Source organism: Saccopteryx leptura, chromosome 4 (assembly GCF_036850995.1).
Source record: "Saccopteryx leptura isolate mSacLep1 chromosome 4, mSacLep1_pri_phased_curated, whole genome shotgun sequence".
NCBI lineage: Eukaryota > Metazoa > Chordata > Mammalia > Chiroptera > Emballonuridae > Saccopteryx > Saccopteryx leptura.
The window spans coordinates 202,574,873-202,599,861 of NC_089506.1; the positions used below are offsets into that span (position 1 = coordinate 202,574,873).

Here is a 24,989-nt window from a genome sequence, read left to right on the forward strand (position 1 = left end):
CTTAAGGTGGTAATAGCATCAGTTTAAATGGTCTAACGCTATTAGATATGGATTTCTCATAATGTACTTTTTCTCAATATCTATAGAATTTCCTACATCCTGTCTGCAATGTAACCCAGTGGGTGTTGTTCTGGGTTGAGGCCAATGATCCTCTGACAAACCAATCTTCTTCTGGTAAGCTACTAGCATAAGTGAATCACCCACGTGCTTTTACCGGTAAATCAACATGCTGACCCGTTAAAACTAATTTTCATAGTCATTGAAGGCGTCCATTTCTTCTTCTCACACACCAAGAGGTAATGGAATTCATTAGCTAGTGGATATTGGAGATTAGCATATATCAGTGATGCTCAACCAGAGGTGAGTTTGCAATGAACAATAAAGAATGACTGAAGATATTTTTTGGTTCATGAATAGAAAGAATTAATATTATTATTATTTTTTAAATTTTATTTATTTATTTATTCATTTTTAGAGAGGAGAGAGACAGAGAGAGGAGAGACAGAGAGAAAGAAGGGGGGGAGGAGCTGGAAGCATCAACTCCCATATGTGCCTTAACTAGGCAAGCCCAGGGTTTTGAACCGGCGACCTCAGCATTTCCAGGTCAACGCTTTGAAAGAATTAATATTATTAAAATGTCAATATTACCCAAAGCAATCAATAGAGTCAGTGCAATTCCTATCAAGATATCGATGGTACATTTCACAGAACTAAAACATTATCCAAAAATTTATATGGATCCACAAAAGACCCCAAATAGCCACAGAAATCTTGAGAAAGAAGAACAAAGTTGGAGTAATCACGCTACCTGATACCAAACTATACCACAAGGCCATAATAATCAAAACAGCATGATATGCATAAATACAGACATGTAGATCAGTGGAACAGAATAGAGAGCCCAGAAATAAACCCACGTCTTTATAGTCAATTAGTATTTGACAAAGGAGGCAAGAACATACAATGGGGTAAAAATTGTCTACTCAATAAATGATGTTGGAGAAACTGAACAGATATATGCAAAAAAAAATGAAGTTAGACTACCTTCTTTTTTTTTGCATTTTTCTGAAGCTGGAAACTGGGAGGCAGTCAGACAGACTCCCGCATGCACCTGACCGGGATCCACCCGGCATGCCCACCAGGGGGCGACGCTCTGCCCCTCTGGGGCGTTGCTCTGTTGCATCCAGAACCATTCTAGTGCCTGAGGCAGAGGCCACAGAGCCATCCTCAGCGCCCGGGCCATCTTTGCTCCAATGGAGCCTTGGCTGCGGGAGGGGAAGAGAGAGACAGAGAGGAAGGAGAGGGGGAGGGGTGGAGAAGCAGATGGGCGCTTCTCTTGTGTGCCCTGGCTGGGAATAGACTACCTTCTTAACCATACACAAGAATAGACTCTAGGTGGATTAAAGACTTAAATTCAAGACTGAAAGAAATAAAAATCCTAGAAGAAAACATAGGCAGTAAAATCTTGAACATTTCTCATAGCAATATTTTTTCTGATATATCTCCTAAGGCAAGGGAAACAAAAGAAAAAATAAATAAATGGGACTACATCAAACTAAAGGTTTTACACAGCAAGGAAAATCATTAACAACTGAAAAGGCAACCCACTGAATGGGAGAACATATTTGCCAATGATACTTGTGATAAGGGGTTAATATAAACATATGAAAAGATGGTTAATGTCACTAATCATCAGAGAAGTGTAAATTAAAACCACAGTGAGCTATCACCTCACACCTGTCAGAATGTCTACCATCAATAAATCAACAAACAATAAAATAAGTGTCGGTAAGGATGTGGAGAAAAGGAACCCTCATGCCCTGGGGATAGGAATGAAGATTGGTGCAGCCACTTAGATGTGGAATCTAATGAACTAAATCAATGAACAAACAAAACGGAAACAGACTCATAGACACAGAAAACAGACTGACTACTGATGGGGGGGCTGGGTGAGAAAGGTGTAGATGAAGTAAAAAACCAAACCAAAACAAAACAAAACTCATAGAAGCAGACAACAATATGGTGATCACCAGAGAGAAAGGGAGGTGGGGAGGTAGAAGAGGGTAAAGGGGATAAATGGTGATGGAGGAGACTTGATTGGGGGCAGTGAACACACAATGCATTATACAGATGATGCATTTATTATAGAACTGTATGCCTGAAACTTATAATTCTATTAACCAATGTCACCTCAATAAATTCAATAAATAAATTTTAAAAGCCCCAAATCCAGCTGGATCAAAAGTCACTGGATAATTTGTTCAAGAACTCTCTGCTACTTTGATGAAACAGAAGGGCCCAGATGACTGGGTGGGTGGAGGTGGGTGTGCAAAATTCTGTCAAACCTTATAGGAAGAGATAATGTCTATATGATTTAGTTGGTTCCAGTGTATAAAAGAAGTTTAAATGTGTCCCAATTAATTTTACAAAGTTAACCCAGCCACGGTAACAAAATACCAAGAAGACAGAGACAGAAACACCAAGGGAGAAAACAAGAGCGTCATAGAGCAAACTTAACTACGGAGAGTGTCCTGGGCTGGGGTGTGCCCCTCCCCAAATCCACGGCCACCTGGAACCTCAGAAGGTGACCCGATTTGGAAATAGGATCCTTGCAGATGTAATTATTGAGATGAGATCCTAGTGGACTAGGGTGAAATCTAAATCCAACAACTGGTGATCTTCTGAGAGAAGGAGAGGACACCCAGAGACACACTCAGGAAAGGGGCTCATGTGATGATGAAAGCGGAGACTTGAGGGATGACGCTCTATAATCAGGGAACATCAAGGATTTCTGGGAGCCACCAGAATCTGGAAGAGACAAGGAAGGACCCTTCCCTAGAGATTTTGGAGGGAGCATGGCCCTCCCAACACCTGAATTTTGGACTGATTGCCTCCACACTGTGGAGAACTATGAGAGAATCAATTTCTATTGATGTAAGCTGCCCAAGTTGTGGTAATTTGTCATGGCAACCCAAGGAGACTTGATGATAGACTTTAGCTGTAAGGGATGCCAGCTGTGTTTTAAAATTGTTATAATTCTACCTTGATGAATATACCTTCATAACTTGAGAATCCAAGTTGGAGTTAAGAATTCTCCCAGGCTCCTTGGCATGCCAAGATATTATTGGGTGTGATAAGGACAGTTGACTCTTGTTTTCTGATAGAGCCCTGCTGTGCCCTATATCATAATGCACTTTGTGGAGACAGTGTGGACGCTGCTGCGCATATGTCCAAGCTTTGTCCACCCTCCACACAATCAGGCCTCTTTGCTGACTCCTCAGGCAAATGCCTGCAATGTGGTCCTACCATGAGACAATGGACCCAGGGGGAAAGCCTGCACAGACCCTTGGTGCAGGCTAGGTAGACAGTTCTGGGGTCCTAGGTATTCAAACATGGTCTAGGAGGCAGAGGACACTGGACCAAGGACCTCAGAATCCCCAACCCAAGCGAGCCTGCACCCACTGGCAGGACTGTCTGTCTCCTTGGCCCTGTGGTCTCCTCACCTATTGGGGAAGAGTGTGGCTAAAGGAGGGACAGAGGAGGAAACCTCTGATGCAAGGGCAGGAAACGTCCTTTCTGCCTCTAAGGGTGGTGCTGATTAGCAGTTTGTCAGCTGGTGTGGTTTTCTTCTTTGAAAAAAGGTCCAACTCTACTACTGCACATTGAAGACCAACAGAAACTTGATTAATAGCTTTTTGTGACATCAGAGAAAGGGACCACATATAAACCAAGGTAGACGTTATTAGACATCTTGGTCCCCTCCCTCAAGTTCTTTTCCCCAGTTCCTTCAAAGAGCTCTTAAAAAAGAAAAGGATTTCTTTACTATAAACAATCTAGCTTTAAACTTTCTCCCGCAGCCCAAACAAAGGCTATATCTGGGTGGACGTGATGAAGTTTTATTACCTCTTCCTTCCCTCTAAGCAATGTGTCACCCTATGTATTCAAGAACACAAGTAGAAGACAGTGGTGGCCAAGGAATACAGAGGAAATGCGTGAGTTTTACTGCTAGAAACAAAACAGAAAACAGCCAAATATTCTTACTCCTATTTTGTAATAACTAAATAAAATATGAAATACAACAGTATATGTAAAAGAATACTATAACATGACTAAGTATAGCTCACAAATCTCAAGGGGAAGAATGGTTTCTAATCACATTAGAAATCACAGTTTCTAATGGATATTAGAAAATTTATAGATTCTTTTTTTTGGAACTAAGAGTCGAAAATTTATAGATTCTTAACATGCATAGGTCAAAGAAGAAAACCACACCAGCTGATAAAATTCAAATTTCTCTCTTCCTACAACAGACCTTTAAATTGGAGACAGAGGCTTAACATGAAAAATAATAAATCAAGAGTCTACAAAATAGCTCATTGGTCAAATAATAAAAGCATTTTTACTAAACTAGGATAAGGCAAAAATGTCTGGTATTCAACACAGTACATTCTTAAATTCTGTAAGTCATAGCCATTGTGAGGCTGAGCTGAACCTGACCGTGAAATATTCTATCTATATTTGACTTGCCTGATGTTTTAAAGTATTGAATTCATTTTCAACATTTAAAAGGCTTATATAGTTCATATTTTAAAAAAAGATCTTTGGTATATATCTCTTTAAAAATTCTGACCATCTGTCAACACCAGGTCTATTTCCCGAATGGCAGATATTGGCTGGAGCAAAGTACAAACTTCCCCCTTTAGACAAGATCTGTGCTCTCTTGTTTGCTGAAGACCTCCCCTGGCCCAATCTGCTCATTTATAAGCAGGACCAATCGTCCTCTAGGGAGGACAGTCCTTCTTTTGAAAGTTCCATCCTCCCTCAAAAAGTGTCCTCCTGCATGTCCTCCTTTTTGATATTGGAAGTCTAATCTGGAAATGTCCGTATTCGATTGATGCAGAGTTGATCCATTGTGTGTGATGTGACGTATTTGAATCTAAATGAGTACTTTTTTTCTTATGATTATTATTAAAAATTAATAGGCATGTAATCATAATTACAATATACAATATTACAAGTGTTTTTATTATGCATTTTTCATACTATAGTGTATTATTGTTGCAATGAATAAAATGTTTCTTTTTTTTTACAGAGACAGAGAGAGAGTCAGAAAGAGGGATAGACAGACAGGAAGGGAGAGAGATGAGAAGCATCAATCATCAGTTTTTTGTTGCGACACCTTAGTTGTTCATTGATTGCTTTCTCATATGTGCCTTGACCATGGGGCTACAGCAGACCGAGTAACCCCTTGCTCGAGCCAGCGACCTTGGGTCCAAGCTGGTGAGCTTTGCTCAAACCAGCTGAGCCCATGCTCAAGCTGGTGGCCTCAGGGTCTCAAACCTGGGTCCTCTGCATCCCAGTCTGACGCTCTATCCACTGCACCACCACCTGGTCAGGCAAAATGTTTCTTTTATTTACGATATTTTCTTCAATTTATTTTTGTCCTCCTTTTTATTGTAAAAAAATTGGTCACTTGATCATTTATCTTGTTGCCTGGGCCCCCTGGGCATCTGCATCTGAATTTCTGAACTCATGCTATAGAACCAAAAATAGACAAAGAAGTATAATTATTGAAAGGGGAAAAAACTATCATTATTAGTTTTGAATGGAGTGATGCCCAACCTGTACTATCCAAAAGAATCAACTGAAATACCTTTCAAATAAAAGAGTTCTTTGGTCAGTTATACAATCCATAGAAATTAATACAGCAGAATGACTAGGGGTTGGGGAGGAAAGAGAGTTTAGTCACGATTTGCAATAGCAACAAATAATTTTGAATTATTTGAATGAAATTGAACTCACAAGAAGTATGCAGCATTTATGACTCAGAGTACAAAATGCTACTGAGGAACATGAAAATGACTTTCAATACAAGTAAACACATCACTTTCTCAATATTGTAAGGATATCTATTATTACCAAAATAACATACATGTAATGTAATTCCAATAAAAGTCTAAAAATAACTTTTGGGGGGGGAAATTTGACCAAAAGAGTCTTAAATGTTCATCTGGTAGACTGCTTGAGGATAGCAAACTAGCCAATAAGAATTTCAAACATTATAATAATAGGGAGGTATCTGTCCAACAAACTATGAAAATGTATTTTAAATTGACAATTAAACTTATAAGACATAATTATAGGCCCTGACAGGTTTGCTCAGTGGTTGACCTGGCATGTGGAAGTCCCAGGTTCGATTCCAGGGCACACAGGGGAGGTGACCCTCTGCTTCTTCCCTTCTCTTCCCCCCTTTTTTTCTCTCTCTCTCCTTCTCTCCTGAAGCCATGGCTTGATTGATTCGAGCAAGCTGGCTCTGGGTGCTGAGGATGGCTGTCTCAGGTGCTAAAAATAGCTTGGTTGCAGATGGGCAGAGTATTGGCCCCAGATGGGGACTGCCAGGTAGATCCCGGTCGGAGTGCATGTGATAGTCTGTCTCTGTTTTTCTCTTACTCTAACTCAAAAAAAAAAAAAAAAAAAAAGGATATAATTATAGGAACAATTAACATTATAGCAACAGAATTGAAAGCACAGAGACTTATCCAAGTGTAAGCATAAATACAGACTAAGGCAAAGGTGCTAATTCAAATCAGTAGGCAAAGAAAATATTTTTTAGTAAATGGTGTTAGGTTAACCATTTTGAAAAAAGTGAGTACATACCTCAATCCCAAACCAACATACATTTCCAATGGAACAGAAACTTAAATGTAAAACAATTAAATAAGGGACCAGAAGAAAATGTAAGTGAAGTTTATATATTTTCAAACAAAAAGAGGAATTTTTAAAATACTGAAAGATTTGACAACATATAAATTTTTTTAAGAATCTGGAAGGCAAAAGCATAGAGAGAGAGACAGAAGACAAATTTAGAAAAATGTTTACAATATTTATACCACTTGTTAAACCCCTCAAAGATATAATTCTCACAAATAAATAAAAGGAAGACTATTTGTTAGATAAAAGGGGGAATGACACCAATAGACAATTTACACACACACACACACACACACACACACACACACACACTAAAAAACAAATGGTCGGGAAACATGAAAAAAATTTAACCTCAACAGTAATTGAAGAAATACAAATTAAAATAGGCAAGTGGCATTTGAACTTAGCAAACTGATAAGAGGCACAACAATATTTTTCTTAGCGAGGGTGTGGAAAAGAGGCTTATACCCTGCTAATGTAAATATTAATTGGTTACAATCTTTTTGAAGAGCAGTGCAGCTGTATCCATATCAAAAAGTTAAAGCATGCTTTTACCCTTTGATTAGGAATTCTCACTTATCGGAATTTATCCTGAGAACATTCTCATGGATGCGCACAAAGGTTTAGTGTGCAAGACACTCACGTTATCATTGCTTTTTATCGGAAACAATTGGAAATGAAAGGGTTGACCGTACAGAAACGGTTTAATAAAGTCCAGGGCCGATACGAGCTTGTGAGAGCACCAGCTAGCATTCATTTTGATTGTGGCTATGATGGGCATTTTATAAATATTTTAGATTTCACCCACACAAGGAAATACTCTGTATCATTCAAATAATGATGTACCAGAATTTATCATATTGAAAAACTATAAAATGTTAGGCAAAACCTTATAAAATAGCATATATAGGAAGATTCCATTTTAAGTGATATAAATTGTATATGTAAGTAAAGACAGAAAAGATGCTAGAAATGTATCTCTGGCTAGTAAAATTAGATGTAGTTGTTGTTTTTTTTTTTTTTCCTTTTGCCTACCCTAATTTGCTAATAACCACAGAAGATTCTAAGTATAATGTCTTTAACAGAAGTTCACTTTCTTTTTTTTCTATGGTAATGGTCGACACTGGTAGGGGCTACTTTTAGGTCAAGGATGGCAATGTGTGGAGATTGTCCACAGCTAGGGTCAGGCTACTGGTGGTCAGATAAAGGTTCAGAGCCTTTCGAGAGTACAGATATGTGTCTGTCAGGAGACTTGCATATGAATAAGTACAGAAAAACTGACTGATGGGATCATGGTTTTTCTTTTCTACATTCTTTTTCATAGTCTAAATGTGACAAGACTATGTTTTGTTTATAACTAAGGGAAAATATACAGCTGACCCTTCAGCAACACAGGTTTGGACTGTGCGGGCCCACTTGTACACAGCTTTCTTTCAATAGATACTGTAGATGTATTTTCTTTTCCTTATGATTTTCTTCATAAGAAAATTCTCTAGCTCACTTTATTGTAAGAATATAGTGCATGTAATACCTACAGCATACAAAATATATGTTACTGGTAAGGTTTCTGGTCAACAGCAAGCTACTAGTACCTAAGTTTTAGGAGGAGATCAAAAGTTATAGGTAGACTTTTGACATCATGGGAGGGTCAGCACTCCTAATACCCACATTGTTCAAGGGTCAACTGTACACAGCTAATTAATATTGCAAAAGCCTACAGTGGGTATAAACTACGCCAGGGCCTGAGCCTGCCACTCACCATATCTCCACCCCCACGTTCCCCAGGTTACTGAGCACCAGTGCCTGCGAGTCGATGGCTTCCTCTTTCTCATTTGTACTTTCACAGTTTCTTAGCCTTTTCATTTTTATTTTTATTTAAAATACAGATAAATACCTTTTAGAAATTATGGTAGGAAAATATTAAGTAATTTCTGGCCCTGGTGGGTTGGCATCACCCTAGCGTATGGACGTCCTGAGTTCGCTTCTCGGTCAAGGCACACAAGAGAAGCGACCATCTGCTTCTCTCTCCCTCCCTCTCCCCCTTCTTTTCCTCTTCCCCTCCTGCAGCCAGTGGCTCGATTGGTTCGAGCATGCCTGGGCACTGAAGAGTGCTCAGTTGGTCTGAGCCTCAGCCTCAGGTGCTAAAAATAGCTTGGTTGATTTGAGCATCAGCCCAAGACAGGGCTGATCCTGGGTGGATCCCAGTTGGGGCACGTGTGGAAGTCTGTTTCACTATCTCCCCTCCTCTCACTTTATAAAAAGAATAAAAAGAAGTAATTTCTTAAAAGGTTTTTTTTTTTTTTTTGTATTTTTCTGAAGTGAGAAGCAGGGAGGCAGTCAGACTGCCGCATGAGCCCCACCGGGGGGCAATGCTCTGCCCATTTGGGGCATCGCTCCATTGCAGCCAGAGACATTTTACTGCCTCAGGTGGAGGCCAGGGAGCTGTTCTCAGCGCCTGGGCCAACTTTGCTCCAGTGGAGCCCTGGCTGCAGGAGGGGAAGAGAGAGACAGAGAGGAAGGAGAGGGGGAAAGGTGGAGAAGCAGATGGGCGCTTCTCCTGTGTGCCCTGGCCAGGAATTGAACCCGGGACTTCCACACGCCGGGCTGACACTCTGCCGCTGAGCCAACCAGCCAGGGCTTTAAAAGGTTTCTTAAACAAAAGCATTAACTATAAAAGAAAAGATTGATATATTTTACTATATTAAGAAGTTTTATCCATCAAGAGAGATCTTAAAGGAAGTGGAAAGTACAACAAAGAAAGAATTAGTGTTGAGAATATATTAAGTACTCCTTTAATAATAAGACCACAAACAATCATAGAAACATGAACCAAAAACATAAACCGACACTTCTCAGAACAGAGGAGACCTGTTGGGCCAATCACATAAGAGATGCTTGGCATCATAGGTCAAAATGCAAATCAGGACCATAAGGAGGTACTAGTTTATAGAAAGTCTGACATTAGCAAGTGTTGGGGAGGGTGTGGATCCATCAGTTCTCATACACATTGTGGATGTGAATGCAATTTAGTGCAATCACTTCAGAAAACAGTTTGGCATGGTCCACCAAAACTGAACACACACATATATGATCTAACTCAACAATTTCATTTGTAGGTATGTACCCAAGAGAAATGTTTGCAAATATATAAGACTAGGTACAAAGATGTTCATAAAGTTACTGTTTACATTATCAAGACCCTGTAAACAACCCAAATGACCAGCAATGAGAGGGTTGCTGAATAAACTGGTATCTTCATAGAATAAAATATTAAGAGAAGCCAAAACAAATGAATGACAGCAACATGAGACCATAGGATGAACCTTGACATTATTAGTTCTACAAATAAGTATTCATGATATCTTCTCTATAAAGTTAAGAACAAGATCCATACACACACTTTTGGAATACTGTAATACAGAGGTCCTCAACCCCCGGGCCATGGACCGCTACCAGTCCGTAGGCCATTTGGTACCGGTCTGCAGAGAAAGAATAAATAACTTACATTATTTCCGTTTTTATTTATATTTAAGTCTGAACAATGTTTTATTTTTTAAAAATGACCAGATTCCCTCTGTTACATCCGTCTAAGACTCACTCTTGACGCTTGTCTCGGTCACGTGATACATTTATCCATCCCACCCTAAAGGCCGGTCCGTGAAAATATTTTCTGACATTAAACTGGTCCGTGGCCCAAAAAAGGTTGGGGACCACTGCTGTAATACATATAGGAAACAGACTAGACAAAAGAAAGCAAGGATATATTGAACACAGTTCAGGAGGAGTGGTGTCTTTAACTTGGGAGAAGCAGGGAAATACGTAAGAATTGTATGTAAGTTATAATCTTATTGGCAAGGTTCTATTTTTGGGGGGTGGTGGAAGCTTTATGAGTACGTTTTGGATTGTTAAAAATAACAAGCTAAATAAATAAAAGCAGGTCATGCATGGATCAACCGTGAGCGGGCTGTGTGAACCAAGGATTATGATTACTCCGGTTCTGTGCACCAGTGGTCCAGTAAGATAAAAACAACAACAACAACAACAACTCATGTTAAACAAAAGTTAGAAAATGATCCAGGAAACAGGATTGCTCCTCAGAGGAAACTTGGGACGCTTGAATCTGGATGACAGAGTGAAGATTCAGTCTGAAGGACTAGATCCAACGTTTGGAGCACCAACTAAAAGCCACACACAAAGGTACGTCCTAAACTGCTCGAAGGAGGAAGTGAAACAGACCTACCTGGAGGATGTCTTTCCTTTTGCAAACATTTTCTTCCATTTCAGAAGTGCCCTCTAAACACCACTCACTGAAACCAGTGAAGAGCCCAAAGATCTTCAACAACTGAGGACGTGGGTTCTGGGGCTTTTCAAGATATAACTAAGCTCTCTCATCTGCTTGAAAGACTCTCCTCCCGCTATCTTATTCCTGCAAGGCATTAAATGTGAAATAAGGCCTTGCTTGGCAGTTTGCCCTGAAGGATACTTTTACAACTTCTGTAACCTAGGCTCATAGCACCCAGAACTCCCTACTGCGTATCTCAGTGCTTTGAGGGTTTGGTCATTTCCAGGCAATGAGTGTATGTTTTTAAATATAAGTAATCTTTAGTGTAATTCCATTATTACAAATACAAAAGCTGTAATTCCAGCTACAAAAGCTGGCTCTGCTTTTCAGACCCTCTGGGATCTGGAAAAATCCACCACCTGTAACTCTAACTTTTGAGCTGCGTTCTACTGTTCGGGCACACACATGATGTAGGCACTTTATGAATGTTTGTTTGAGTGAATGAGCATTGTTTTCCCAAGAATAATTTTGAAGGCTGTGGATTGCAAGAGAGAAATACTTGTTCAGTGAAACATTCTTTATACAGATCATATTTGAACCAGCAAAAAGCAGCCTAAAAAAAGGATGTCTTCATTGGGTTTTGTCAAAAGAATAGTTGACATTTTGGAATGTCCCTGGAAATTAAAGATGCTGCTTTAATTAAGGAGGTCAGCCACTGTGGCAAGGACATACCTTCAATGTATATACAGATTCTCGGAAGTTTGAATATAACACACTTAACCACCCCCACCCCCCGCCCCAGTGACCAAGAAATAACCAGATTAAGACAAAACCCTCCTAGATGAATATAACTGAGTCATGAATCTGACAGTCAACTTCTCCGAATCACTTTGTGATGTATTGAATATATTGAATCTATATATTAACCGGACACCAGCAGGAACAGACATGGAAAAACGAAAGAAATAATTCTGACTTTTCCCATTAGGTTAGTGGTCAGAAGCAAGTATTGGTGAGAGACTGTAGCAAGAGGAACAAGGGTCACATTTCCGGTGACTAAGGGCATATTATCTGAGAGGAGAAAACTCTCACACACTTTGCAGAAGATCATAACCAAGTCCGTGTGTAAACACATGTTCGTACTTTCCCAATTGAGGTCATTTCCATTGGAAAAAACCCCCACAAAACCTCTGGACTACCCCTCCCTCATTGCTGCTCTTTCTTCTCTTAGACCCCCCCCCCCCATATGACTTCTTTTGTGCCATCTGGACACATGTGTGTGCATTTCCCTCTGAATTAACTTGCTGGTTTGCTAGCTTCCAAGTGTTAAGTCATTTCACGTGTGTGCAGGTTCCACCCGCACGGCCCCTCAGCCGAGCTCCAGTGCTTCATGCTGCTGGCTTGACCTGACTTGCATTTATTGAAATGTGAAGGCACCTGAGGCATCAACAGACTTCTCCAGTCTCTTGGCCGCTCAGCAGAGGGTGGGGCAGACACAGTAAAGACGCTTCTTTTGTCCTTTGATACCCAATTTCTCCCCCCACTCCAAATTTGGTACCAACCTGTCCTTCCCCTGCCTATTCGTACTGCCTCCATTCAGTAAAAACAAACAACTCGCCTCCCAACACTCCCTCAGGGAGTTTGGGATCAGCACATCTGTATTAGATGGTATGACATCATGAGCCCTTCAGGCATGTCCCCTTTGTCTGTGTGTGCACCCAGAAACAAACAGCAGATGAGGAAGCGACTGGGTGTGCACAGCTTTATGATACATCACAATAAAAATAGGTTGGCGGGGGTTTCCTCTCCCCCTCCATTAAACCATTGACTGTATTTTCTTATAAAAAGCCTTTGAGGTATAATTTATGTACAACTAACTGCACATACTTAAAGTGTACACTTCGATGATCATTGGCATCTGTACATGTTGTTCAACCATCACCATAGAAGCCCTAATATTTCTATCAACGCCGAATGAATTACCTGGTGGATATGGTCAGTTTTTTTTTCTTCAACTTGGAAGTCCTTCCGGTTGTAAGGGAATTTGACCTCACCTAGAAGTCCAGGGCTTACCATGGAGTCACTGATAGTATTTAAGAGGGCAGTGCCACCCCCCCCCCCCCCCCACACACACACACCCTCAAGTCCACCTCTTCCACAGGAAAAAAAATCTCTGACCAGCAAAAGACTTGCGACTTGCAGTCTGACTCACCCTCAGTCCTGGGGCACATACTCGGGCTCTGATAAGAGGCAGTCAATCTGTTCTCTCTTTGTTTATAATGAGTCATGCTGGAAATCAGGCAGCTACTTTTTTTTTTCCTCCCATGTCATGGTTAGGCAAGAATCAGAGGCAGATACACCCCCATTCAAAGTGCAGTCATCCTTAAAGTGTCCGGTGACTCCAGCGTAGATAAGGTTAGGACCTGTGACTCAATGGGGACGCCTACCGGTGGTGACCAGGAGTGCCGCGTCTTGGCATTGAGATTGCCTTTCTTCCCACACCTCAAGGACAGATCTTAGTGAGCAGATTTGCAAGAGGAATGGGAAGAAGCAGTTGACTTTTTGTGCATCCTGTCTCCCCTGCCCCCCAATTATTAGTGACAGAATGGGGCGTGAGTCACAACTTTCAGCATATGCCCACAATGGAGCAATTAACCACATAATTGCTGCAATGATGAACCTTCCCCAGCTGCAACCCGCCCCCGTGAGAGCTCTGGGCTGTAAGCCAACAGTATTCAACCGCACGAATTGTGAAGGCCCAGGTTTAAAAAGCCCAAGTTGTGATTCTTTTAGCCAATGCCTCCTTGGCACCGATTTGAAAGTCCTACACACAAGTCCTGATTGGGACTGTGGGGGATGTTTCAACCAGCATTAATGTCATGATCAAGTCAACATAAAGTAGATCCATCTGCTGTTTTGAGAACAAATCACCATAGCAACTCAGCCACCTCAGTTACAGTCAGCTCAGTACGACCAAAATAAAAATCCTTACCGAGTCTGAGGATTGGCTAGTGAGAGCTGCTGACCGTTGACTTTCAGTTTCCAGAAGACATTAGCCAGCGCATAGTTTGGTTTCATAAATCGCCGAAAGGGATACTTTAAACAGTAATAGAACTTATACAGCCAGGTTACAAACAGAGGGGTTCTGGGCTATGCCCTCTGCCAGCTCAAACACAAGCAGACCTCACTGCCCAACAGCAGCATTTGGTTGTTAAAATACCAGGCTTCAGAAAAGGGCTCAGTGTTGCTTGTGACTTACCAGTTCCATTCCAAGTGGAGGTATTTTAAGAAGAGACAAATCAATACAAAAGCAGGTTTTCTGTTGATGGGAAAGGAATAAAAGCAAAATCACTCTTTCTTTTAAATTTTATTTTAGTGACTGGAGGGGAGGCAGAGAGAGACTCCTGCATGCGCCCCGACCGGGATCCACCTGGCAAGCCCACTAGAGGGCAATGCTCTGCCCATCTGGGGCCCTTGCTCCTTTGCAACCGCAGCCATTTTTTTTTAGTGCCTGAGGCGGAGGCCATGGAGCCATCCTCAGCACTGGGGGCCAACCGGCTCTAACTGAGCCATGGCTACAGGAGAGGAGGAGAAGAGAGGGAGCAGAGAGAGAGAGAAGCAAGAGGGGGAGGGGTGGAGAAGCAGATGGGCACTTCTCCTGTGTGCCCTGGCCACAATCGAACCCAGGACTTCCACATGCCAGCCGATGTTCTACACTGAGCCAACCTGCCAAGGCCAACATCATTTTTTTCCCTCTACCCCCAACACCGGGCTTTGGGTCCATTAATTATCTGTTCTTTCTGGCATCTTCCTTTTCCCACCCCACTCAGTTCCTCCTTCAGATCACCAGCAGACACAAATCACCTCTGGCGTGTTGCTCGCCACCTTCTCTTTTTCGGCATCCGCACTGTCCATGGCATTCTCAGCCCCTCAGTCGGCCTGTGGGCTCCCTGGACCATCACTCAGGATGACCAGAGCTCTCTGCAATGCTGTACCCTGAGGCCACCAGTGTTCATACTGTTCAACTCCTAATCCTGTGAGTCACTCCCTTGAAATCCTCCCCTGTGATTCAGAATTTTCTTCTAATAGTCTGTCTCCTCTATCTTCTCACCTCCTAAATTTAGGTACTTTCTGTTTCGGATTTCTTTGCTTTAACCAGTTATCTGATGTCTTCAACTCTCACTTCTATTCAGATGTCTACTACACCTTAAATAGAGACTGCCTGACCAGAGCTGATCTCAAAATCCATTTGATAAAACTGAACTTAATCTTCTTCCCAACACAATCAGGCCCTTCTCCAAATTCTATTTCTGTGAACAGCATCCTCCTTTCCTGAGCCAAGCTTAAAAGCTTGCTCTTATTTAGATTCTTCCTAGGCATATATTCTCTTTGCCACACAGACTGTCCTTTGATGCTTCTTTATGTCCTTCTTCATTTATTTATTTTTTTAATTTATTCATTTTAGAGAGGAGAGGGAGAGACAGAGAGGAGAGACAGAGAGAGAGAAAGGGGGGAGCTGGAAGCATCAACTCCCATATGTGCCTTGACCAGGCAAGCCCAGGGTTTCGAACCGGCGACCTCAGCATTTCCAGGTCGACGCTTTATTCACTGTGCCACCACAGGTCAGGCTTTATGTCCTTCTTTCTGTTTTCAAAGCTATAATCTTAGTTCTGGCTGTCATTACCTATGACTTGGATTGTTACAACAGCTTCCAAAATGGTTTTTTCACCTCGTTTTTGCTTCCAGATGGCACAAGGAATGGGAGAAGGAAAGTAGGCTTTGGAGTTTGAGCCCCATCACTGCCATTTACTTCAACTGTGGCTTTTTTTTTAATTTAAATTTTTGTATTTTTCTGAGGTTGGAAACGGGGAGTCAGACAGACTCCCGCATGCGCCCGATCAGGATCCACCTGGCATGCCCACCAGGGGACGATGCTCTGCCCATCTGGGGTGTCGCTCTGCCACAATCAGAGTCATTCTAGCGCCTGAGGCAGAGGCCACAGAGCCATCCTCAGCACCCGGGCAAACTTTGCTCCAATGGAGCCTTGGCTGTGGGAGGGGAAGAGAGAGACAGAGAGGAAGGAGATGGGGAGGGGTGGAGAAGCAGATGGGCGCTTCTCCTGTGTGCCCTGGCTGGGAATCGAACCCAGGACTCCCGCACGCCAGGCCGACGCTCTACCACTGAGCCAACCGGCCAGGGCCTGGCTTTAATTTTGTAATCTCTCAGTCTTAGTCTCGTCATCTGTAAAGCAGGTATCATCCCTACTAGGGGGTGTGAGGATTTAATAGGGGAGCACACATAAAATATCTAGGTGCTCAATTAGTATTAATTCCCTTCCATTTAAACTCACTATTGCCAGATTGAAGTTTTAAAAACAACCTTCTCAATCACAGTCAATGTTTGTTACTCAAACATTCATTTTCCTACTGAAATAAGAACAAACTCCTCAAGCCTAGCACTTATGAGATTCCTGTAGTATGGCCTGTGTACTATTTCGATTCTAATGTTCACGACTTTTTCTTTAAACATCACTATTCTATTTTCCACCTGTTTCTTTGCTAAGACTCTGGACTTGGATTGAAGTACATGGCCCGTATCTCCGTCTGATGAAATACTAGCTGTTCTTTAAGACTCGTCTTCTGTTAGTAATATATAGGAAAAAAAAAATAAAATTATTCATCTTTATATCAGTGTCTTTAAAATGTGTTTGTTCAAAAATAAGGTAACAGAAGGAAACTAGACTTCAGGTGGTGAGCACACAATAGAATATACAGGTGTTGGCTTATAATCTTGTATACCTGAAAATCACACATTATTAACCAATGCTACCTCAATAAATTTAATTAAAAAAAATAAAACAGACTCGTCTTGAATTCTACCTTCTCTCCAAGGCCACTCCTGATTCCTACAACTGGATATGTCCTCTTCCTCTGAACTCTGGATCATTTATACCTCTCTTGGGGCATTTTTATTATCCCACTTGCTCATGTCAATTGTGTGACTTCTCTTCTCCGCAAGACTGAACACCCCTCAATGGCAGCGGCTGCTGTACTTCAAACCTAGAAGGCCCTCTGCCCTGCGCAGTAACTGCCTTCAGCTGAAAGCAAGCCTGCCCAATCATGCTTCCCTTCGCCTACTAAACCATCTTTTTCCAGAAGCTTCTGTTGAGTGTCACCTTTCCCAGAAACTGCATAAGAAAGCAAATCTCTTAGTCAGTAAAGGGACATTCTCTCACTAACATTAAATTCTGGAGCTCATAGTTACATAAAAATGTTCCCAAATACCATCATCTCAAATACACTGTGCAACCATTTCATTGGACGTGATTTATTTATTGTTCTCACGAATCCCTGGAAACTCCCTTGGTTGAAATGACAAGTTGGTTTTGTTTACCTGTCTCTTTGGCCCGGAGGGAGCAATGTTCTTTTGATGTACAAACATCTTCGTCATGCAAATGGATCCTTGGAAATATCTAAAATTCCTTTCTCATTCGTGAATCAGTCTCTTTAACACTGATGGTTGATACCTACATAGAAAAAGCCCCTCAGAGTAAATATTTAGTTGTGCTTTTAAAAACAAAATGAGAAATGGGTTCACGGAGTCAGCATCTTAAAATGAGTATACAGTTTTCAAGTATTTGATCAATTTATAATTTTTAATATTGAGATTCTTATAGTCTTTAATATTGAGTATCAAAGAACAATTCTTAAATATCTGTGTAGATATCTGCAGCTGTATATTATCTATCCTCTAGTTTACAAGGTTTACCTTAGGATGATTGAAGCTGGAAATATGGCTTTATCATTATATGGGAGCTCATGCTGCCATTACCACTTGCAAAGTATAATTTTCAAAAGGTATAAACATAACTGTCATACAAAGAGAAAAAAAAAGTCAAAGGTTTTATTTGATTCAATTAATTTTTCAAAAGAAAATTCAAGGCCCCAAAGACTTGTAGTTGGTCAAAGGAAGGCAGAAATATGAATACAAAAGTGGTTAACGTCACTAGGCAATAACTTGTGCGATGCTACTGGACAAGAATAAGTTGTATGTGTTTCCCTTCCGACCTGATGGTAGCGGTTCCTACGAAAACTTTCCTAAACTGCAATGGCGTAAAGCAGTGGTCTCCAACCCCCGGGCAGCGGACCGGTACTGGTCCGTGGGCCATTTGGTACCGGTCCGCAGAGAAAGAATAAATAACTTACATTATTTCCGTTTTATTTATATTTAAGTCTGAACGATGTTTTATTTTTAAAAATGACCAGATTCCCTCTGTTACATCCGTCTAAGACTCACTCTTGACGCTTGTCTCGGTCATGTGATACATTTATCCGTCCCACCCTAAAGGCCGGTCCGTGAAAATATTTTCTGACATTAATCCGGTCCGTGGCCCAAAAAAGGTTGGGGACCACTGGCATAAAGGGAAGAAGTAATACCATTAATTTATGTGAAAAAAACTTTGAGCCTCCCCAGACCCATATTCAATAGACATACAATGTCTTTTTGCTCAACGCAGTCGAAACACTTAATTATGTCCAGTTTTACACTAAGTGGAGCACCCTTATAAGCTCTCGTAGGCTTTATTGACACCGTATGAACTCATCTTGCTAACAGATGAGCAACATAGATCCAGAGAAGGCTCAGATGCCCACGGACACAGTTCAGAGCCATGGTGGCTTGGATGCTGACTGGTTCCTAGGGGAAGGAGCTTGATGGGGCCACTCACTGCTGGGGTACCTGTTGATTTTATAACAGCTTGCTGCAAAACAAATACTAAACTCTATGTTTGCTTTTTGCCTTTTTCTGTAAAAGTAAAAATCATCTGGATTTCTCTCGGTTAACAAAAACAGGTACTGTGAAGGTCTTTTATAAAAGCTAACTGGCGTAATGTGAACTTTTGAAAAGTGGGGATTCCTATTCCACTATTGAGTTTTCTACAAGTTAACCTATCTATTCTTAAAAAGCTGCAGATAGCCTTCCTCATCAGTCAGCAAAAGGTTGACAGCCCAGAAAATCAGATCATCGCCAGGAAGCACAGGCTGCTAGCCAACACCCAGCTCTTCACAGAGAGGGTACTCAGGATTCTCTGACCTCTTTCCAAATCGTGCGTACTTGCTCTTGACACTATTAACTAAGAGACCATAAAAACAAACCAATTTCTTCTTCAATGACATATCTGTAATGAGATACATAAAAGTGGACACTAACCAGTCTCCCATCCTCTCCTCCCACCACTCACCATCAGTGTTTCATCATGGACATTGGAGTCAGACTCTTGGGTTCAATGGTGGTTTGTTCCATCATTAACTACCGGGTTACCTTGGGCAAATTACTTAACGTCTCTGTGCCTCAGTTTTACTGGTGTAATAGAAGATTTTAAATAGTAGTACCTTTATAGCTTTGTTATGGGGATTATTGAGATAACACACAGGCTCTCAATAAATCTAAGTTATATTATGACTACTAAGAAAGGGTTAATTATTTTAGCCATCTTTATTACGACATTACAACATTTTGAGAAATAATGTCTTACGCCTTGTTAAAAAGGGATTTGGGATTTGGTTCTCCAGTTTGAAGCTGAAGCAAAAATAATTAAATCCTAGAATGAAGCCAATTAGTTAACTAATAATTAAACTTGTTAAGGGATTACTAGAATCTAGATGTGTCAAAAGGATAATTTGCTTCTTTCAACTTTGATATTTGAGGAACAAAAATGTATGAGTGGAGGGAGGCAGGAAATTAATCTCAGTTGATTTAAGAAGGCCCAAGCCATGTGCTCACCACGTATTCATTACATGTCAACAAATGAGTATTTTCAGAACGAGAATAGTTTTTCTTTCTTCCTTAAGGAGAATTGCTACAAAATAAAAAACCAACCAAAAGAAAGGCATACTGAGACCTTAGAAAGTGGGTGTACCAAGCAGGCCAAGCACACGAGCAGTGGTTCAAAGGGCAGTCCAGCTTTAATCATTTACTCTACAGAACAACAAAAAACCAAAGTAAGTATTCTCTGAATCAAAAGTTATGTTTACTAACACAATGGCAAATATAATGCACTGGGAATTTATGCCCTTTCAGTATACATTGTTATTTTTACTTTGCCCACAGGATGCTGAGGAAAATACTGAATAAATAAATACACATTTTATTAGAAACACATCAACTCTGTTACAAATTGATATAAATCAGTTATGTCTCCATCCCATCCAAATTTTGGCTTACAAACCCTTAAATCACAAAGACAACAGTGTTGCAGGCCACCAGAAACCTGTGGCTAAAGACAGTAAATTAAGTGCTGAAGCTGAGAATCAAACAGGAAAGAGCTATAAAACAAAATATAAAACAAAATAATGAAGAAAAATGATTTGTGTGGAAGTCTGGATAAATTTTCATATACTCAAGTCTGAGAAAAGAATTTTCTTACAAAGTTGGTTTTTAAGAGGACATTTCTAAGTTAAACTGGACACCAGAGAGGAGAGACTTTCCCTAAAGAGTTTTCTGAGCCAAAGGAAAATCAAATTATGCTTGAAAAACAAAAGCAAAGACTAATAATGTCTGCCTCTTTGCCCCCACCCACTCCTTCTGACTGGCTTCAGTGCAGGTTTTCTTGCTCAAGGCCACTTATTAATCTTATACTCTCAACATAACTACATCTGGACTTAACCCTCTGGGTTCCAATGTGTTGATGAGCGGGACAATTACTTTTAGTCCCTCATGAGCTGGGAAGTGGCATTCTGTACTGAAACATATGTAGACATGCTGAGCCTCAGATTGAAGAAACAGCAACTCATTGCCAAAAGGACGTTATTCATGGCCACTACTAAAAGTGATTTCTTCTTGTACAATTTTAAGGAAATATAAAGCACACTGATTTAAGCAAACAAAACCAATTTCTCACATTTTATATACTCAAATGTTTATGTAAAAATCTTACAAAATAGAATAATGCAGATTTCAAGTTTTAAAACAAGGTTTTAAAAAAGCTAAGCATGAGTTCATATGTATACTGGATATTTATTATTTTAAAGGAAAAACAGACTGATGCTAGAAAATAAAATGATACAGTAATTGATAACTGTGCAGTTCTAGTTCCTTTGCTGGACTGTAAAAACTTCTAAAAACATTTGATAAAAGGAAATACTTGATGGTTGTATTAAAGGTATTCCACAGCTGGAGACATATTAAAATATAAATATGTATTTAGCTGGGAGAGTGTCAGTGAGACAGAGCCTTTCATCTATAATGACCATGTCTAAGTTCATTAGAAAGTATCATTCATAATTCAAACACATGAGGTGGGTGCACCACCTTCAAATTGTCCACTAGGTACAGCGGCAAATAACAGAATGTGAAAGTCAAAGGACACTGGCTTTCTCAATTAAACTAACACTGTTACTGCGATTGTACTAATAACTAGGATTGTCTAAAATGGTAGCTTTAAGAAAAGCTTTTTTTAAAATAACTTAAATAGAAATAAAACCCTTAACAAAGAATGTGCTCTGTTAGATTTTCCCTTTTATGTAATGAAAGAATAAAAGCAGATGGAATTATACAAGAAGAAACAGAAATTATATACCTCAAGCAAATGTGCTAGAATAGGGTGAAGAAAAACGATAATAACTATGACTTTGAGGTGGTATGCCTATTATATTATACTGTTAACTATGACTGAACTCTTAGATAAAGCAATACATACACAAGTGAAAGTTAACATGTGTTTGGGACATTTTTTCCTACTCTCAAGGGCATATTTTTAAGTCTGGGACAAAATTGGTAGCCCAAGCCTTTATTTGACCTTAAACTAATTTTTGTTTATTGTTCTCTTCTCTACTCTTCAAGTCACTGTACAGAGTTCAATAATAACCAGTAGGGGGCTCTCTGAGACCCTCAATTCATTCTTGCAGTACCCTTGCAGAGAGTTCAAAAGCCACGTATACTTTAACCGTATTTGACATACACTGACATACCAAGAAGTTGAGGTGTCAGTATGGTTCAGTTTGAAGAGGACAGTTAAAAGTACTTTTGTTAAATGTGAAGACCATTTTGTATTACCTGATCCACTGCCTCCTCTGAGTTCAAACAGAGTGACAAAAACATGGCTGACACTGATAAAGCACTACACTGCATGCTATGGCTAGCGGAACTGACGTCTATATCAGCTGTTGAGGGAGAAAATTTACTCCTCATTACTAAATATGTGAATAGTACCTAAGTTAATAATGTTTAAATATAAAAGTTTAAAAACTGCACAAAGATGCTATGAATGCCGCTTATGTACAGCTCGGCACAAAGCTAAATGGAATCAACTAGCAGGTTTAGAATGAGATTGTTTTCTTTAAGAATTTTTATATACCGTATTTTTTGCTCCATAAAACGTACTTTACCATAAAACACACCTGGGGTTTTAAGGAAGAAAATAAGAAAAAAAATATTCTGAACCAAAAGGTGCGTTAAAATAAATACCGTAATTTTTGTTCCATAAGACGCACAGGCATTTTCCCCTCCACTTTTGGGGGGAAAAAGTGCATCTTATGGAGCGAAAAATATGGTAACCTATGCATTGATTTTCCATTTACTTACAGTCCTTTAATCTCAATTTAAGGAAGAAAAACTAAATCTTTAGGAGGTTAAATATCTCAGTGAAAACTGAGAATTCTAAGGGTTCCTCATCTACACCATAAAACTATGTAAATAGGTAATTCATTTTATGTTTTAAAAATAATGGTTTTGAACAATTGAGTGCTACATCTACATCTAGTCAGGTGACCAGAAATGCATCAGCTAGTTTGAGAGGTGGTTGTCTTAAGTCAGTAGGAGGAAGTCCCATGAGTTTGCTTAGAGCAGACAGGTGGGAGAAGTAGGCGGTTCGGGGAGACGTGGGGGGAGAAACTGGTGGGTGGAATGGCAGAGATGTTACCCTCTCAGTGTTCAGGGCGCGGCCCTCTGCAGACAGAGGGTAAGAACATGATTGTATAGAAGATGGCAATTTCGGCTTGCCTCAAAAGTGGCCTTCTACAAGTGCATCCAGACACTTGACCTGACCCTGACATATGACATACCTCATTTAAAACCGAACACAGGAAGCCTGGCCTGGACAGCGCAGGGGGGGGGGGGGAGGGGGCTGGCATGGGAACCTTAGGAAGATGCCTAAAAGCAAAGTTCAGGGAGGAACCTTGGCTTCCGATCCCTTGAACTAGGAAACAGACAGTACAATCATTAAAAACATTGGGAGAGAATGGAATACTGAGCTAATGATTAATAATGACCTACTATGGCTGGCAAAGAGCAGTTGAGAAGCACAGTCACGGGATCAGAAAACAGCCACCATTGTTCATTTTTTCATTTTCTCTTTAGATAGAATCTCTGCATAAGAGGAGTGAATGAAGTCATAAAGCTGTTTAGCATTTGCAGCATTCCCCAGAATACTCCCGAGCCTGTCTTGTGACAGGCTTGCTAATTCTGCAATGTTCTTGACATGGCTCATCAGGGAGCGACAGTTTTTGGCATTCACCCCTGGCATTTTTAACAAGAAGTCCTGGGGGCCCGGATTATACTTGTCTGACTCCGGGAGGGTTTCCGAATCTGCTGTAACAGCCATGGCTGCCGCTGCATCAGGCTGCGGCTTACTCTGTTTCAGCTCCTCAAACAACTCGGCGGTGGCGTGAGGGGAGGGGCACCAGAGAATCCGGAGTCTGGGGAAGTGGAGGGTGAGGAGGGTGAGCTTGGAACTAATGTCGTTGCTGGAGATCTCCTGATGGAAGGCACCTCGGGCAATGAGAGAGAAAGGCTTACTGGGGTCGAACTCTATCAGAAGCACTGGCCGCTTGTAGTAGCGGGACATGGCGATGCACTGGCTGTAGAGGCGCCCGTTGTTTAAAGAGCCGATCAGATCACTGATGCTCTTGCGCTCCACGCACATTTCTGGAGTCAGAATGTAATCTCCGACCTCCAAGGTCACCGGCTCAATGTCAATGCCCCGACGATGGATCAGAGATGGGAGTTCACTTCGAAACTCACGCATATCCACCACTATGGTTTGCTGTACACCTTTCTGCTCCTGGCCACCTATTAAGAAAAAGTAGCATTTTATGATAATGTCACTGGGGAAGAATTTGCAAAGATGGACTATAACAATTAAAGGTTAAAAGTAAGTTTCTTTTGTTAATCTATGATGCATGGTTATATAACACTGTGTTATTACATTTTTTCCAAAAGACTTAATTTACAAAGTAAAGGCAATTTCTCTTAAACTAAATAGAACTAATAGGAAAGTTAGAATCAATGGGCAGTTCCTTAACTTACAATGAATGACTCATAAACAGCAGCATTTGCTATCATTTCCCTCTGTAGTTTCCCCTACAGTTCCTTACCGCTGCACTGACCACATTTCACTCGTCACTAAAATCCCAATTCCAAGGACAAAGCCCAGCACCCAGGAGCTGCTTAAAAATGCTCACTGGAAGGACTGCCTTATGAGCTGCTGTGAATAATTATGAAGCTCTGAGAGCTTGTATCAATGAATCCAAAGATGGGCAAGCGGAAGAGGGTAGGAAAACAAGAACACTGTAGCACAGGGCTCCCCACACTCTAACGTGCATGTGAGTCATCCAGGATCGAGTTCAAGAGCAAGCTCCTTTTTTGTTTTTTAATTCCTACCACCTAGATTTACTATTTTTAAAATTAGATTTATTGGGGTAGCACTACTTAATATTATGTTTCAGGTGTATGATTCCATAATACATACTCTATTGTGCTCAGCATCCAATGTCTAGTGTTCTTTGGTCACCATATATTGGGCCACTTTTACCTCTCTCACCTCCCCCTACCCTCTTCCCTACCGGTAACCCCCATATTTGTTGCCTGGGTCTATGAGTTTGTTAGTTTTTTTTGTTTTGTTTTGTTTTTGTATTTTTCTGAAGTGAGAAGCAGGGAGGCAGTCAGACAGACTCCCACATGTACCCGACCGGGATCCACCCGGCATGCCCACTAGGGGGCG

The 24,989-nt window shown here is 40.8% G+C and overlaps 2 protein-coding genes across 2 annotated transcripts in view; both read right to left on the reverse strand.

The window, feature by feature from the left end:
• The window catches only part of MRTFB (myocardin related transcription factor B), a 289,724-nt gene extending 278,728 nt beyond the window's left edge, over positions 1-10,996 (reverse strand). The window contains exon 1 of the mRNA XM_066382581.1: positions 10,952-10,996. The gene's annotated coding sequence lies outside the window, so the exon portion shown is untranslated. The remainder of the gene's footprint in view (positions 1-10,951) is intronic.
• A 9,154-nt stretch (positions 10,997-20,150) lies between these two features.
• ERCC4 (ERCC excision repair 4, endonuclease catalytic subunit) overlaps positions 20,151-24,989 on the reverse strand; it is a 32,150-nt gene continuing 27,311 nt past the window's right edge. The window contains exon 11 of the mRNA XM_066382585.1: positions 20,151-24,058. Within this exon, the coding sequence (XP_066238682.1) occupies positions 23,325-24,058 (734 nt within the window). The 3' untranslated portion in view covers positions 20,151-23,324. The remainder of the gene's footprint in view (positions 24,059-24,989) is intronic.